The sequence below is a fragment of the Triturus cristatus genome, chromosome 9 (assembly GCF_964204655.1).
Source record: "Triturus cristatus chromosome 9, aTriCri1.1, whole genome shotgun sequence".
Classification (NCBI taxonomy): Eukaryota; Metazoa; Chordata; class Amphibia; order Caudata; family Salamandridae; genus Triturus; species Triturus cristatus.
The window spans coordinates 1,049,985,540-1,050,002,516 of NC_140592.1; the positions used below are offsets into that span (position 1 = coordinate 1,049,985,540).

The 16,977-nt window shown below is 42.5% G+C and overlaps 1 protein-coding gene across 1 annotated transcript in view; it reads right to left on the bottom strand.

Moving 5' to 3' along the window:
- PLEKHG3 (pleckstrin homology and RhoGEF domain containing G3) overlaps positions 1-16,977 on the bottom strand; it is a 582,108-nt gene that overhangs the window by 72,961 nt on the left and 492,170 nt on the right. The window contains exons 10-13 of the mRNA XM_085626917.1: positions 15,007-15,099; positions 7,635-7,721; positions 4,100-4,133; positions 164-259 (exon numbers count right to left, since the gene is read on the bottom strand). Coding sequence (XP_085483043.1) covers positions 164-259; positions 4,100-4,133; positions 7,635-7,721; positions 15,007-15,099 — 310 coding nt within the window. The remainder of the gene's footprint in view (positions 1-163; positions 260-4,099; positions 4,134-7,634; positions 7,722-15,006; positions 15,100-16,977) is intronic.

Consider the following 16,977-nt stretch of genomic DNA (forward strand, 5'->3'; position numbering starts at 1 on the left):
TTCTGCTACCAGTTGAACGTACAAACGTTACAGTATGCATCACTTGTAAACAACAGACATAGGCATATCCTGATTCTGCCTACTGTAAATAACTGGCGAGGAAATTCATTTCAGTAAGCACGTAGAGACTTTATGAAGCGTCCTTAAAAGGTTCACCACTTACCAGACTGACGGCGGCCTTGTCGAGCCTGCACTGCTGTGTCTTCAGGTGTGATTACCTTCTTTACCCTCTCAGGGCTGTACTTGTATCGAGCTGGATCTAATGTCGGAATGTAGAAGACCGAACAAATTGTTTTCTTAGTACAACTTAGAAATACACCAGGAACTGTTGGAGGTTTAAGAACTCACTCACAACTCACAATATTTAAACATTCTGGAGGCAAATTTAAACACATGGTAAAGTTAATAAACAAGACATAGTGCATAATCAAGATTACATAATGCAGCTTTTAGTGCTCAAAGAACCAATCTGCATCTTGTATGGAATGCTAAGGTTTCTTCTGCCAATCAGAACGCTTAAAATGATGGCTCCAACTACTGTTTGCCTAAATTCTAAGTTCAGTGAGTGTGTGAAACAGGACACAGTAGACAGGGGCTGGTGGCCTGCTTGTCTGCATGTGGTGGGTCAAACGTAGGCAGAAGTGTGCTAATAAACGTATTGGCCACAAGGTGTTAAGCTTTAAAAGTGTTAATTTCGTTTTTCCTCCTTATGCTCCCTTGCCATCTCCTAGGGTCCATACTTGCGGGCAACTAACAGTTAACACTTAGCAGTCCAAAACAAGGTTTAATGCATACATCTAAAAGCAGGATTCCCTCAACCTTCCTTCTAATACTGTAGATTTATCAACAGACCATAAGAACAGGTGATTATTTCTATACCATTTCCATTACACGCCATTTCTTCAAATTCAGGGAGAATTAAATAACGATAATCAATTGAATTCATGCCGCACCCCAATAGCCTAAACCACACAGAGACCTGAAGAAAGCAAGCAGCAAATCACCTGAAGGTATTGGAATACATATAACAACCTTTTTAGCACTTTCATACAAAGCAAGGTTGGTGGTGCAAAAATCAACCGCCTGGATATTGTAGGACTAAATGTACAGATAGGTTTGCCAAACTTCCAATAGAAAAATACCGGCCATTTTTTCTGGTTTCAAGAGTCTGCAAAGACCTGGATGTGATAATAAATAGGACTGTAAATCGTATGAATTCACTTGTAACATGACTTTTCTGCCTTTGTTCACACATTTATAAGTGTTTTTTATTTATATTTATCTGCTGTTTGAAGTGCTCACAAAGAAAGTCTAAAAATACAGCTTTAAGCGATTTTGTTTATTTTTGTACCAGCCAGGACATTAAAGATTCGGTGCTGCCGGCAGAAAATCAGCCAAGTGGCAACCCTAAGTGCAGACAAAAGGGGTTGATTAGCTTGAAGTACTGGGATTACACGTTTGTGGCTTCAGCTGATTTTTCTTGACAATTTGTTGGTATGCAAACTCCTAATCAGTTGGACTGATTGTGGATCGGTTTCATTCTTATCTTGAATACTATTTATAATCAGGATAGTAACAATATGTTTTTTTCATTTGGGTGAATAAAATGCTGACAATTTTGTTACAGCTCTCTCAACATACGTTGCGTTTGTTTATTTTTAAAGTGTATAGGGAACAACACCCAGGCCCAAGTGCTGGGCACAGTACAAACACATAACCATACCACAGGTGAATAAATGTTATGGAAAGTAAACAATTAAATGAATAGAAAAGTTAAAAAAATAATTATAAAATAAATGTGGGCACAGGCGTTCAGAACCAGGGAAATGTTTAAGAGAGAAGGCCTGGGCAGTCTGTCTTACCTCGATGCAGACAACCCCTGTTCATGTAACCAAGAAACCACTAGTTCTGGTTGGTAAGAGGGTTAGCCTAAGGTAAGCACCTAGCAAGCGATGCAGAAGAATCTGAAAATTATCTAAAAAGAAATGGGTAACCAATGAACAGAGTATAAAAAATGAGTGACATGGTCTTGTTTCCATGCTCCGGTAATGAAAGGGGCTGCAGAGAGGAACACTGACTTTAGGACGATGCCAGTAGAGATTAGAACAATGCCAGATTTGGAAGTATTCAGGTTATGGATGTGAGAAGACATTCAATCCTGATGACAGTCAGAAGGTCTAACAAGCCACCAACTCACTCAATAAGCTGCGCTCCTGAACTAAATCCCATCTCCATGTAATCACATGGTTTCTAGTACCTACTGAAGAGATCGCTCTCTTCTCACTGGTCCCACCTTGCATTTTTCCATATCTCCGCACCAGCATGCACAACAAACAACCATAAGCTTACATGCTTCCCCTGACTTCCCCAGTAGCCAAGAAGTATGAATCTCTAGTCCTCTCACTGCGAATCCCCTCCCCCTCCATGTCACCTTTCTTGGCAAACCTTTGGGCCCAGCAACACAAATCCTTTGCTTCACCCTACAAATCCAACCCTCCCCTCTGCCTATAATCATCCTTATCCCAACAGCTAGCTCTTATGACCCAACTCTGGAGTTAGTGGAACAAGTTAGAAACCTTTCAAGGGGTATTAAGGCTATCATGATAGCTTTCTTGATTAAACTGGACATCAACTACTTTCGAATTTGGTGTGGTACTATCTCCCGCTTTCTTGAAGGACTAATTTAATTTGCAGTGGTCGAACAACTGAATACTTCCTATGATGATTTGGTGAGCCCATGTGATTTGTTTAAAGAAACAAAAACACTTTTTGAAGGTCATTTGGGGTAGGTGGGCATGAACAAGTCAACTGGATTTTCTGGTCATCAAATGTGTCTCGGGTTCTAGTAGAATGTTAGAGGTTATGACCATGTAAGCATTTTTTGATCTGTGTAGATCATCGACTCAGCAGGGCACTCCTCACTATTGCCTGATCCATTTATGTCTACGTTATTTTGGTTTCCCTTTTAGAACATTTAGATATCACTCTAATTTCATCTGCCAGATACAAAGAAAATAAACAGGGTACTGAGGGTCTTCTATTCAAACAGTTTGAGGTCTTAAACCCAAATCAGTAACGGATTTGGAGAAAATAAAAAACAGCTACTATAGCTTTATACAATTACAGTTCAAAAGAAAGCAAACTGAAGACCTTTTGTTTCTAATAAGAGCGATTATGCTATGGTTCTGCAAAACCGAAGTTGCATGATTTCCAACATATTTTTCTATCTTCCAACATGACCTTTCAGGCTAATGGTCCCTGGACAGAATTAATAAGTCAATGAGTCCAGAAGTTATATCTGGTTTAACTAAAAAGCACTATGTTTACTCATCAAAGTCTACAGTGCAGCTTCACCTATAATGGGGAAGTGTATATTGCTTCACAAGCAAGAACAGACCACAGACTGGAGTCAGTACTTTAAAGTTGCCTGCATATAGCCCCTACGTTAAAATTAAATCACCTTAGGTTTAGGTATGCTTTTCTTCGAGTGAATACCTACTTCTTTATGGAATATCTATAAGACCCTGCAACAAGAAGAAAGGCATCCATAACTCAAGAGGACACTTAAAACTCGCCAAATTTGATTGAACTCCTCTAGAAAGCTTTGCAATCCAGTCACTGCTAATCTTGCTACTTTGGATCATCCTAGGTTTCCCCCTACTCTATTCTTGTTTTCAATAATAATGTCAGTAGATAGAAATTAGTTTACCAGGGATGGTGTCACCCCTATATTTTTAACTAGCATTGCATGCATGGAGCATTTTGTAGCTGCTGTGTGTATATTTCATGTAATCAAAATTCCACAATGAGGGTACATCGTGAAGAACGTGTTGACCTATTCTGTAAATTTTCAGACACTGTGACGACTAGAGACAGACTACAAACCTAGATAAGCCTATTTTCTGTGTTATATTTACAAACAGTCCACAAGAGTAGCTGCAGGTGAGACTTTTCAAAACTGAAATTTGGATTTGAAAGCTTCACACAAGTGGTAGATGAGAATGACTCAAGGAAACAGGATGCAGCACAATTATCTTTGAATGGCCAGCAGAAGAAATTTAATGAACACATAATAGAAACATAAAACAGTGATACTTACATAAGGCATCCATTTCCAAAATTGCTTCTTTCGCCTACAATGAAAAACATTGAAGAATCTTACTTATACAATCTTTAAGTCAAGTCATACTTTTCTAATGTGAGAGGCGTTCACAACAGAGGAAGACTGTGCTATGCAAAAATCACTACCCCTCAACCAAGGACATTATATTGAAAGAAATTACTAAGAAAATCATAACCACAAACTCCTCAGGGAAATAAAAGGAGCAATAGTGAGAAACATAATAAAAAAGTGACAAACTCTTTGTTATAAACTGAGTTTAGGTAATTGTTCTCTTGATAATGTCTTTTTTTTTTTTTAAATAGCAATGAGAAAGATCTGCCTGTGCATGATGTGAAAGCAGGTCTGATGAACACAGCAATCATATTTTACAAATCTATTAAAGTGATAGCGATTGAAGAATTCCATTGATCAGGACATGACATCAATGTCCTTAGCAGTACAAAAGTTAATGTACTGCACGCCATAGTACACAGTGCTTAATGAATGCCAATTTACAGGTCTGGTTCAAGGGCCACAACACACACAAAATATGGACCCATTGTCAAGGGAGTCAGGATGGCCAAAAATAACTTTGCATATAGTATCAACAATCCTTACATCACAGTTACCTAGCTGCAACTGGGTTAAGAAAAGTATTGCTATCTGAAAGCTAAAATCTGAAAAGAAGTATTTTATTTATATTACTAAGAAGGCACACTGAAAGGTGGTTGGTTAGTTTTGAAAAAATATCTACTTTGCATCTCTAATTCTCTCAGCCATTGACAAACAGTTTTTAGAAGTTGAACTTAGAGGGTATAAATGGAAAATTACTCAATTGACAAATAAAAATATTTAACAAATTCTTCTTGAAACACTAAAGTAAGCCATGCCATTATTCATTCATGACTCCCTGGACATGCTGACCTTCTACTCTTCCTTGTGCACTAACAGCTTCATAATTCTGAAAGGACAATTTCGGATTTGTATTTTTTATGTAACTGTAGCATTTATCCTTTAGATTAGACCATTAATAGGTGGAGCTAGAACTGACTTGAACTCTTCTCTGCAAGTTCAATTTTGTCCACAACCACGTGGCATGAGATGTAAAAAGAAAATGGACCCTCAACTAGAACAATCATGGACATTGGTTACAATACTGGCACTTTGTTATGTTTTGGCTATAGAGCCGGCAAACCTCTTTGGTGCATGTATGCAGGCCCTGGTGATTTGCATTCGTCAGGACACAAAGACTTGTACAGATCACTGCAGACTGATGCTCTTGAGTACCCTGTCCCTTTTCACTGTTCAAAGCAGTTGCATGGAAGCTTGATGGTGTGTGCTATATGAGCCCCACGTCTTGCATTAGATGTGACTGTCTGGTGCAGTAAATAACACGTTTCAGTGTCAAACTACTGCAACAGAATGTGAATAGATTTTAATTTGGGGCAAAGACATTAATTCAATCACATCACACTAAATAATAACGCAGTAGATAACTGGCCTTTTCTCTCTCTGTGGGCGCTCACCTCCACTGCACATGGCATTCCAGCATGCACAGTGATGGTTTAGGAGTAGGGCCTGATCTGTGGCAAGACCCTGAATACAACTCACTGTGCAAGCCAATCACAACTGAACACAGCCTTTGCTCATGCGAAGAGAGGGTTGGGCACTGGGCCTGGCTTGCAACAAAAACCTATACCCAGCCTGCAACCAGACAATGCCCAACTCATTGCAGGAACCAAACTCCCACTGCTCACAGCCTTTGGTCACGCACACTGACCAAATACACTATTTGATTGAACAGGATTAGATGGTTCTGGAGGGGAGTTCGGGACGGTCTACAGGAGGGAGCTGGCCAAGCATCTGAGGTTTCACAAAAATGATGCGTTTGAATCACAGAGGGGGAGGAGCATCCAGAAAAGTATACTAGATTCTTATCCACTCTGGGATTTGCGGAGGCTAATAGAAATGTTGTTTGTTCGTGGAGACCAGCCGAGCCGCAGTGTTGAGAAGTGGAAATCGGACATGGACTGGTGCGGGGCTGCGAAACACTAAGTCTATGAAAGTACAGGGTGTCCCCGCAAGTGTGAGAAAATATGGACTATGTGGCTTACATTCCGGGGCCTTCTGGAGAGCCCATCAGGAAAAGAATAATATCCTGCTTGAGACAAAATCTGTGACTTATAGATGCCTTGTGTATGGGAGGAAGTTGTGAGGGTTGGAAGGGTCTATTCAGGATATTACTTTGAAGATCGATGTAGTATCCTGCAAGATAAAAATTGCTGCCATGATGATTTTGGTTGATTTTAATGCAAAATAAAAATTGTTATAAAAAAAAAAAAGAAAAAAAGAAGAAGGTTGATGATGATGCTCCAACCCCAGTGGGTATATTGTTACACTCCTGAGTGGTGAAAAATAACAGTTCCACGTTCAAAAAGGTCAAATTAATATGAACAGTATTTGAAGCACCTTGACCAGTTTGTTAACCAGAGATTCATTAAAAGGCCCTCCCACACCCTAAAATCACTGTGGGGAAAATGTCTGGCTGTGGCCATGTGGAAACAAGACCAGAACATCAGGAGCCGCATTGCACATGCTGCGCACTTTCCTTCATTACGCCAGTTGCACCTTTCAAAAGGAGGCCCAGGCACACCTTTCAAAAGGTGCGCCCAGCGCAATGCAGGAAAGTGTGCCACATTATGGGGAACAGTTGTGAACTCATTCTGCCCTGGGGGCAGCGCATTCACATGAAATATGAAGCGGCTGCTTTACAGCCGCTTCGTGTTTTCACTCTGCAGGCGGCATCAGCCGGCACTTTGATTAGAGATCCCCTTTCAGGCGGGTGCAGTGACTGCACCCGCCTGCAAGGGGATGTCTAAGGGATGCATGGGACCCCATTTCTCCTCACCAGAGGGCTGCCATTAGGGGGCGCACTGACAGTGCGCCTCCTCAGTGCTTCTTTGCCTCTGTGCCCACGTTGGTAATACGGCACGGGCGCAGAGGAGAAGGGATTCCATAATTTGCATGGGGCACGCCCCCATGCAGATGAGGGAACGGCCCCTGCAGATAGCTCTGGTGCTTTATGTGTGCCAGCGCTATCGGTGTTACAGAAGGAGACGCACAAGCATCTGTGACCCCTCCCGTAATTGCAGATTGCCCCTGGGGGGGGGGGGAGCACACAAAGTGGGTGCAAATGCCTGTTGTGCCCCTGGGGTACTCTGTATAATACAGCCCCAGTTCTAGAGCAAATGAGTCTATCAGCCGCTGAATTGCATGCAAGCAATACATAGGCGGGGATGATGTGTAGGGTGTGCCCAGGATCTGCTGCTGGCTGAGCCCAGTGGTCACTCACGGAAAATGGACTGTGTGCATGCCACGTACTTGCTGTCTATTGTTCCAATGGCAATGTTACAATGGTATGAATCTACACATCGCCTAAGTAGCTTATCATTGCCCTTTTAGGTAACTGGTGTAAGTTGTAATTTGCCTGCTGTCATGAACCATGTAATGAATTAACCATGTAATGAATTACCTTCTGGGGAATAATAGCATGATGATTTTCAAGGATCAGTTCCTTGATATGATGAGTCCATAAACGTTTTTCTTCAACTGTTCGGACCTAGAAAACAGAAAGTAAGAACCAGGATATGATGATTACAAAAGGAAGACTGTGTCAAAGGAATACCGAAACTATTCCCCATACAGACGAAGATTATGAAACGTTTAATCAATGGTAAGCTCATTTTAAACAATCTTACCGCATGTTAATTCATTTTCTGAATCCCAGTTAGTCACTGCGACATATTTCTGTTTTCTACTATCTTTTGTCGAGTTATATTCCAACATAAACATATTTTCTTTGTTGAGTGCCTTCCTACTTTTAATTTGATTTCTAACTGCAATTTTTTTGCCAGATAAAATCAATGGGCCAATTCACAAGCTGCATGATGTTGTACATTAAGAAGTATAGCGATAGTATTAACATAATACAAATCACACTGCAGGGGCCGAGAGTGATGAGGGAGTGAGTCCGCCCTGAAGTGTGCCATGACTTGAATCAAAACTGTGAGCTGTGAGCAAGGTAAGGCTAGGCACTTTCCAACAAGAATACTTTCAAATGGACTCATAGGAGAAGATGGGTCTCTGGAAGATGAAGATCCAAGGGGAAGAGATTTTCATGCTAAGCACCGAAATGCAAACTTTTTGCGTCCGCGTGTGGCAGTGCTGAACCTCAGGACTACGGAACACAATAGGGTCAACTAAGAGGTGACTGTGTATTTGTTTCTGTTTTTTCCCAGGTAAATCCAGATTAGTTTAAAACAAATCTAACAGGTAGCAGTGAAAGAAAAGCAGGGAACGAAATGGACTATTTATTTTTCTCTAGGTTAGGATGCCAGTTTTATTCCTTGCTCTTTGAAGATTGAGAATTTGAATGCATGGTAGAAACAACATTTGAGTAACGATAGCCTGGTGCGAATCAATAATCCGGCCATCACAGCTTTCTGTTCTGTGAGGTTGAAATGCAGCACATTCCCAAGGAAGCTGGATTTGTAAAAATCATCTGAATTAATTACCGTGTCAATCTGTGACAGAATCATGATAATTGCTGGTAGTGGCATAAAGAGGGCATAGTTAGGCATTTATTTGAGCCTACTATACTGAATGGTCTGAAGCCACCTGAACTGCTCTAAAACAAATGGTTAGACTATTAACTAGGTTTCATTGAGAAAAAGATATACGTGTTATATTATATTTTGGCTGGTTTTGGTTTCCAGAGCCGACTTGCGCAACCACATCTGCATTAGGTCTTGCAAGCAAGTGACCACCCTTCAACACCTCCCACCAAAAATTAGGATAGCCACAGAGAGGGAAACCTACAATGACCTAGAGGACTCACAATGCCTAAAACTGCCATCCACCCATTCCCTTGAGGCAAATGAAGGTTCATTCCGAGGTTAACCCTGAATCACTTAAACCAGGCATCCACACTGGCACAGGGTCTGGTGGCACTGGGCTACTGCGTCCACTGTAAGGGCTTGTGTTTGACCTCATGCTCACAGGTTCAAATCCCTGTGGGTCCACTCAGCCTTTCGTCCTTCTGACGTCGATAACATTAGTAACAATGAGTGAACGTGTGCTCTGCAAATACACTGTAGGTTACATCTTAAGAAAAAGAAGCAAAACATATACAACCTTTTCGTCATCAATCCACAAGATGTTCACGCCATTGAACACTTATGAAAAGAAGTTGTGGGAGTTGCTGTAATGCACATAGATATGTTATATGGCAATTGCAATGATACCAGTGGTTAAGAGCTCTGAATCTCTTTAAATCAATCTCCTTGTTATTAAAAATGGGGTATTTTTAACCAGTGCAAAAACATTTCTGAGAACTTGTTAGGAGATATATTTTCAAATCATGTTTTAAAGATAATCTGAAAATGATTCACTGTAACAAATATGTTGGTGATCTCAGAATTGATATAACAAAAAAGTGACAAAAACCTGCAGTTGTGGACATTAACAGACAGGATGCCTGTTATATAATGAAAGTGTTTGCTAATTGGGGCAATCTCTTGATCTGAATTAAGTTCAACATTCGTTATTGGTGGAGGTATGATAGGGTACAGTCATGCTGCTTTTAAGTATCTAGGTTGGTTTCAACTTGTGGCCCTTCTCACATTTAAGAAATATGATTTTTTGTCACTAAATTTATGAACTGTGCACCACTCCTTCAATATAAACAAGTTATATTGGGCAGGCCCTCTAACTTAAAGAAATCTTTCTAGAGAAAATAGGTTATTGTTCTGCATATTGACCCCTGCTAACATTCTCTCCTCTCCTTTTCTTAAGGGGTACACCCAAGTTTGAAAATACTCTGAAAAACAGTAACTGAGCTATAGTCTAACTTTTGCATCCCCAACTTTTTGAGGCACCCGCTAGGGTCTGGAAAACATATTTCTTACTTTTTACTAATCACTCCTGCTTTTGATGCATTTAAAATATACCAGAACATGCAACATTGATCTAAGCAACCACATATCAAACAATATTGTTGATTTTCAAATATTTGAACCCATTCAGCCAAGTTCTGCAGTAGCTTTGAATGAAGTGAACGCCTAATCTTTTTTTTAGGATGTGGGTTTTTTGTGATTTTTTTGTTTCTGCAGGAGACATGCTCTATGAAGTGCGGGCTGGAAACTGTTAAACATTCTCTTCATCTGCTTTACAGCCCTTTTCCCACACTAGTATTTTCAAGTAGATCTACTTTCCTTTCTTTACAAAGTTAAGAGCGGAATCTGCTTTACCAATGCCAGTGTGGCCAGACAGTACCAGAGTTCCGCTCTGTAAATGACATGCAGGACCTTAACAGGTGCCACTTCAGCACGAGGCGTCAGTGACTTACAAGACTGTCCAAGCCCACAGACGTAGAGTCCGAAGAGCAAATTGTTAGACAGTGTGCAGATTCCTAGACTTGGGATCTTTTAATAAACAGAATCCAATCACAGAACGGGAAGGAGAGGGAGGGTGGGTGAGAAATCGGATGCTATATGGAGCCTTACCAAATGTAAGTAACTTGGTTCTTCAGATAGCGACTTCTAGCCACAGATTCCGCCCCTTCTGAATCGATACCAAAGCAATACCCATTCAGTGGGGGGGATTGGAGGTCTGGAAATGGATTAAAACCAGAGAGTACTGCAGGACTAAGCAGGCAAAATGCCCCTCTTGGTGACCCTGACTGCCAGGCACTAGGTGCTTCGTGAAAGTATCAAGAGATACCCATGTAGCCGTCTGGCAGATGTCCAGGACAGGGACTCAGAGTAGCAATGCAGTGGTAGCAGCTTTGGCCCATGTAGAATGAGCATGCAGTCATTCTGGAGGCTGCTTTTTGGCCAGTGCGCAGCAGATCTTAATGCAGTATGAGATGGCTCTTTTCTGCACTGCCTTGCCTTTTTTAGCTTGAGAGAACCTCTTAAAGAGCTGATAGTCCAACCGATGATCTTTGATGGGAACTATGTAGAAATTGAGTGCTCTCTTGATGATTTGATCGACGTGGAACAGATCACAACTTTCGAAAGGAAGGATGCCCGACTCCCCAGAACCAGTTAGTCTGGATAGAAGGTATTGTATGGTGGATGGAGACAGAGGCTAAAGCTCACTCACAAGCCAAGATGAGGTGATGAGGAACACAATCTTGATAGTAAGGAGCTGTAAAAGACAGCTGTGAAGCGGTTCAAATGGAGAGCACATTAGGGAAGTCAGGATCAGATTATGGACCCACTGGGCATGACAAAGAGAGAAGGGAGTAACATATGTTGTAGGCTGAAAGATAACTCCTGACTGTGCCCAAAGCAAAACCTTTGTGGGCAAGAGATCAAGCGAATAACAAAACGTTAGATAACTTGGCCAGGTGGGGTCATTCTGGCTTGTACCGAACCAAGCCACAAATTCTTCCCAACAACAGGCGTATACAGTTTTAGTCGGGGGATGCCTGGAGGCCAAGATGACATCAACCACTTTCAGAGCAGGGTCTATGGAGTCCAGCTGTAGCCACTCAATCTCCAAGCATGAAGGTGGAGATTGTGCAGGCCCAGGTGCAGGAACCTGGCCTGTTGCTGCAACATCAGGTCCTCCTGAAGACCAGCATGATCAGAAGACACGTGCTCAAGTCCAAGAATCCTGGATACCATACTCTCTGTGCCCAATCCATAGGCAATTGGTTTCGATGTTTTTGAGAACATTGGGCAGGAGTGGTATCGGTGGAAATGCATCCAGGAGTCCAGTTTCACTTGAGGTGCAATGCATCTGCGAACGAGAGAAGTCTTGGAAATTCCAATGTGCAGAAGTGCTGGCACCGCACGTTCTCTGCAGTGCTGAAGAGATCGAGCCAAGGTTCTCCTCATTCACTATAGAAACCTTGTGCCAACTCTGGGTGAAACTGCTATTCACGGTCCGCCAGGCACTAACGGCTGATCCTGTCCGTCCTGGCATTAAACAATCCTGTCAGGTGGTTCATCGCTAGAAAAATGCCTTGGTGGCCCAATCAGTTCCAGAGGTGCAGGGTGAGCATCTTGTATTTCTTCTTCCCTAAGGAGGTCTTGAAAGGGCCCAGGTTCTACGATAATCCAAAGACCTCCATCCTTCTTGGGCACCAGAAAGTAGCAGGAAAAACAACTAAGTACTACTTCTGGCACCACCACCCTCTCAAGAGCCCCTTTAGCTAAAACTGCTTGCACTTCCTGCGGCAAAATGGAGAGCTGGTCCTCCATCAATCATTGAGGAGATGGTGGAAAGTGCAGTTGAAAAGGGATAAAGGGTAAAGCATAGCCCCTGTGAACCTTCTGTAGAACCCACCTGTCCAATGTGATCGCTTGCCAGCCCGGCATGATTCAGTGTATTCTGCTTCTGACTGGGTGGTTGTTTTATCCATGCAAGAGCACGCTAAAGAGGTTTGGCAGGTGGAGCTGCAATGGTGCAAGGGTGGATGTTGGTGGGCTGGGAGGCAGGCTGACCTTGGCCACGGAGGCGTTGGGTACCACAGCCTCTACCATTAAACTGATGGGTTCCCTGTTGCAGCTGGACAGTTTGACCGTAAAGAACAACCCGAGCATAGCAGCGACATGGCTTATGAAGAGGATTCCTCTGTGGCCTGGTTTTATGGGGAGTATTGAGACCAATAGCCTTCTGTAAGTACTCGTACCAATTGTCATCCTGTTAGGGCTGAGCAAACTCATTACTGGGGTCTCAGCCATTATCTGACCCAGTCCCAAAAAGGGAATGCAGAGTGTTGTCAAACTTGTGGCAATGCATGTGAGGGATGAAGCGCATCGGGCAGATTCGGGCAAGGGGGGGCCAGGCTTCAAAGAGAACAATCAGAGTTGCCTTTTCAGGTGGTGAAGTCGGCATTGGTGCAGATGTGCCTGGGGCCGGTGTGGATCGTGGTGCTGAAAGTGAAGTCGGAACAAGTGCTGGAGGCAATAGGCTCAGATGGTACAGCTGGCACTGAGGGCAAACCTGCCAGTGGTATCCCAGGTGAAAAGTTTCTTCGGGTCAACAGAGGGAGTTAAGCAGGGGTCGAAAGACCTGGAGCATGGCTGCGCAGAACTCTTCAATCTGCCACAACATGACTGAATGCCGCAGAAACTCTGGTTGTGCCGTAACCAGCTGCGGGCTCGGCTCTGTAATCGGCTGACTTCAGGAGCGAGGTCGGGAAGGGTGGCAGCAACCCCGCACTTGCTCAGACAATGCGAGTGGCGTTCGATTTCTTGCGTTTCTTACGCTTACCTGAGGACTTGAAGCACGACGACGACTATCAACTTCGGGGACGGGACTTAGATCGCACCTTGAATGTGGAGAGTGACTTGGAACGGTCTCGGTGGGCAGTCTTCTTATGCTTGGCGAGGTAAAGTTTTGCCTTGGGGTGCCCAATGGCCTTCGGGTTCATGGACATGGAGTCGCCACAGGTCTTGGAGACGTGTCTTGAGGCCAGGCACCACAGGCCTACTAGTTGGAGATAAATCAAAGTCACAGACATTTGCTTGCAACAGTCACTACAGGGCTTGAAACTTATAATTTTAGGGGATGACATCCCTTACACACTCAAGAAAATTAGAAAAATATTGAGGTAAGTATCTCTGGTGGCGCAGAAAAAAAAGAACCGATGTTGGCGCACGGGAGTGGTACCTATATAGGCCCAGTGCATCATTTCCAGAGCAGAACAGCATCAGTTGGGAGTCACGCGGTGTAGCTTACGGAGCACAGAGGTACTGCAGAAAAGTTTACGGATCCCATCCGACGCCTGGGGAATATTCAACGATTAGGAATCTACTCCCCTGGCAGGTCGTAAGCAGTTGTCTGTTGGCTCTTTACAACAACTTCAATCGTTTTACTTCACTTACCCTCACACCAAATCTGCAGCTCACCAGGACTACTTGTACACTTGCTGATGAGGAATAGGGTAAAAAACATTTCATCTTGTTTCAAACTGAAACAGTGTGAGACTCCTGCATGTGTCACTTTCATACATTATTTTGAAATACTGCTCCTTAATCCCAAACACCTCGTTCTCCCTTTCAGCTCAGAAAGTCCTCAATATGCAAGCTTTATAATCTTCAATCCACTGGGATTTTGCTCTGGTCAAATCTATGCAGATTCCTAGGACAACTGTGTTGGTCCAGGTGGTGCATTACTACATTCAACAAACAAGATACACTATCTACTGTTCTGAGGAATAGTCACTTTCAATGACTTCTAGAAGAACGCTAAAAGTACTCTGCTTCACTTACAAGAGCTTGTCCAATGAGGCACAACTCTCTCTTCAGGAAAAATACTCACTTTACTCTAAACCCCAAACAACTTATCTTCTGCCATTGCCCCTTAAAGATTACCATGTCTTCCTCTGCCTTCTTAAGTCAAACACATCTAAAAGTGAATAGATGTATGAATTGCATTTGCATCAGAAAATGGGCTACACACTGTGGGTTAAAAAAGCTTTGCACATAAATAGGTATTGAAATCTGACTTGCAGGCAGAGTACATGTTTCGACCTTTTCTCTGTAAGCACCAGGGAATGTGAAACTATGAGCATCCACGCTGCCATACAGGTTAATAGTGCAAACCTAGGTTTCTAGGAAGTTATGCTCTACATAAAATTAGAATTATAATACATTTGTTATTAGTACACACAGAGACCAATAATAAAACTGAATGGAGCAAGAAATAAAAATATGAACACTTCCGGTTTCCATTTAGTTCAGAGTCATGAAATACAGAATCCCGGTGTACGGCTCGATTGCAATGGTATGTACGGTAAGGAAATAAAAGTGAAAAATAAACTGATTCTCTGTATGCTCTTAGCATAAAACAACATTCCCACATCTGGCACTCTCCTTCTAGTACTGTACCTGAATGTTGTACTGATGTTTGTTATTCTTGTAATGGGTGATGGTGAAGCAGAGAGATTCTCGGGTGCTTTCGATCAACATCAAGCTGGAACACTGTATGGGGAAAATAAAAAACGATGGAGATTCTGTTTTACACAGAGCATAGAATTTACAATCTGAACCATAGACGAGAAGAAAATGGGTGTAGATAATCCATATGCCTAGTGTGTTACTGCCTGGTTTCAATTTGGGTTTTAGAGCACTAATTTAATTTGTGACCTCAGCTTTACATGGAGTCCTAACAAAATGTTCACAGCCTACGCTCTACTAAAATGGTGTGCGATTTCTCAATTGAGCTATGCTACTAAGGAACACGTCTGCCTGGCAGTACACTTTCTTCACAATGGAGACTAATAAACTATTACTAATTAGCGCATTGTAAGGCAATGTTAAACGGATAGGCTGCCCATTAAAATGAATGCCGGTCACATAGAACACCACACTAACCACTGCACCCCTACAGCAGGATTTAAGCCTCAAAAGGATAAATAGAAAATCATTATTAATTTGGATCTAGATCTTATGAATAGTGGTGGTGCCCATTATCAAATGTAAATCCTTTAGGTGAATTTGCCTACAATGATCAAATCTGCAATAATATTTGGTTGTCCGTTTTATTCGTGGTACGTGTGACATACGGAAACTGTGTATATGAGTCAGGTTAAGTGAATTAATGGATCGATGTTACACCTCTTAAGGAACCTGCCTTGGTCAGCTGCCTGCGTAGAGCTTCAAGGAGATAAAATACAACAGCCCCAGATTAGGGGATTATGGGAATGACCTGGGATTGCTGTCCATGGCCAACCACTCAGTGATTATCTCTGCAACCCCTAGCTTTTTTCAAGGGCTCAACTGCAGGCACGGACCCTTCTTCCCATGGCATCATCATGAGAAAGTGCCAGAATTCAATGTTAGAAGACCTTTGAAGAGGGATGGGACTGAACTAGTTAATGGTGGGTAGCATTAGAAGAGCACTCCTTAGCAAGAGGTCTGTGGTCAGCCATGTTGGAAATATACCTGTAAAGAGTTCTATGAGCATTTTAGTGTTCCTACCCGTTATCCCATACCATAACAATGTCAAAATGCAGTGCGTAGAAATGTGGGTACATTTAAGGGGTTTGATTGACATCACTGGCTGATGGGATGCTAGTTGTCTTGGGAACCAGTCTGGAAGGACAAAGACTTCCTTCCATGCTGCGTTGTACGATACCCTGTCTGCTTAACTGAGGAATACTTAAAGAGATGTTCCTGCATTTTCCTCAAACTTTTGCCTGCAAATGTCCAATTCCAAGAACAGAGTGAACCAGGCCCCTGTCTTAGTCCACAAAGATTTTCATCTACCCTGCCAGGAACAGATGCCATCCTTATGAGAGATTGTGTCAGTGTAGAGTTTTAAGTTCAAATATTGGAAAGGACCAAAAATAAAGGAGGCATTAAACCAGTTTATTCACAGGGACGCAGTTAACTTGGTTACTACGGGGAGACTGGGAGAACCTCACCAGTTATGTGAAGCAAATTATATCAAGAAGACAAGGACTCTCATAGCCACCCCCGAAGAAACAAACTTTTAATGCTGCAAAGTTGTGACCTCAAATGACAGCCACAGTCTCTCGTCAAGTGAAAAACTTTACTTTTATTCACAAAAGTAATCGCCAGAGCCTCACATGATAACTACCTCCGAGGGCTGTGGAATACACGCTGAGCCTTTGACCAGCTGGACTTCTGTGGGTGACATGTGCTAGCTGAATTCCTTCACTTGGTCCCCTGGCCATGAGCTAATATTTTTATCCTGGACAAACAACAATCACCAAGGAATCCCAATAGTACATATCCCAAATTGACAGAGCCTTACCCAAATATAGTGGATCCTGCTCAGCGTTATTGATCAAAATACATCGAAAGGTCGACTCTAGTTTACTATAAACTTCACTC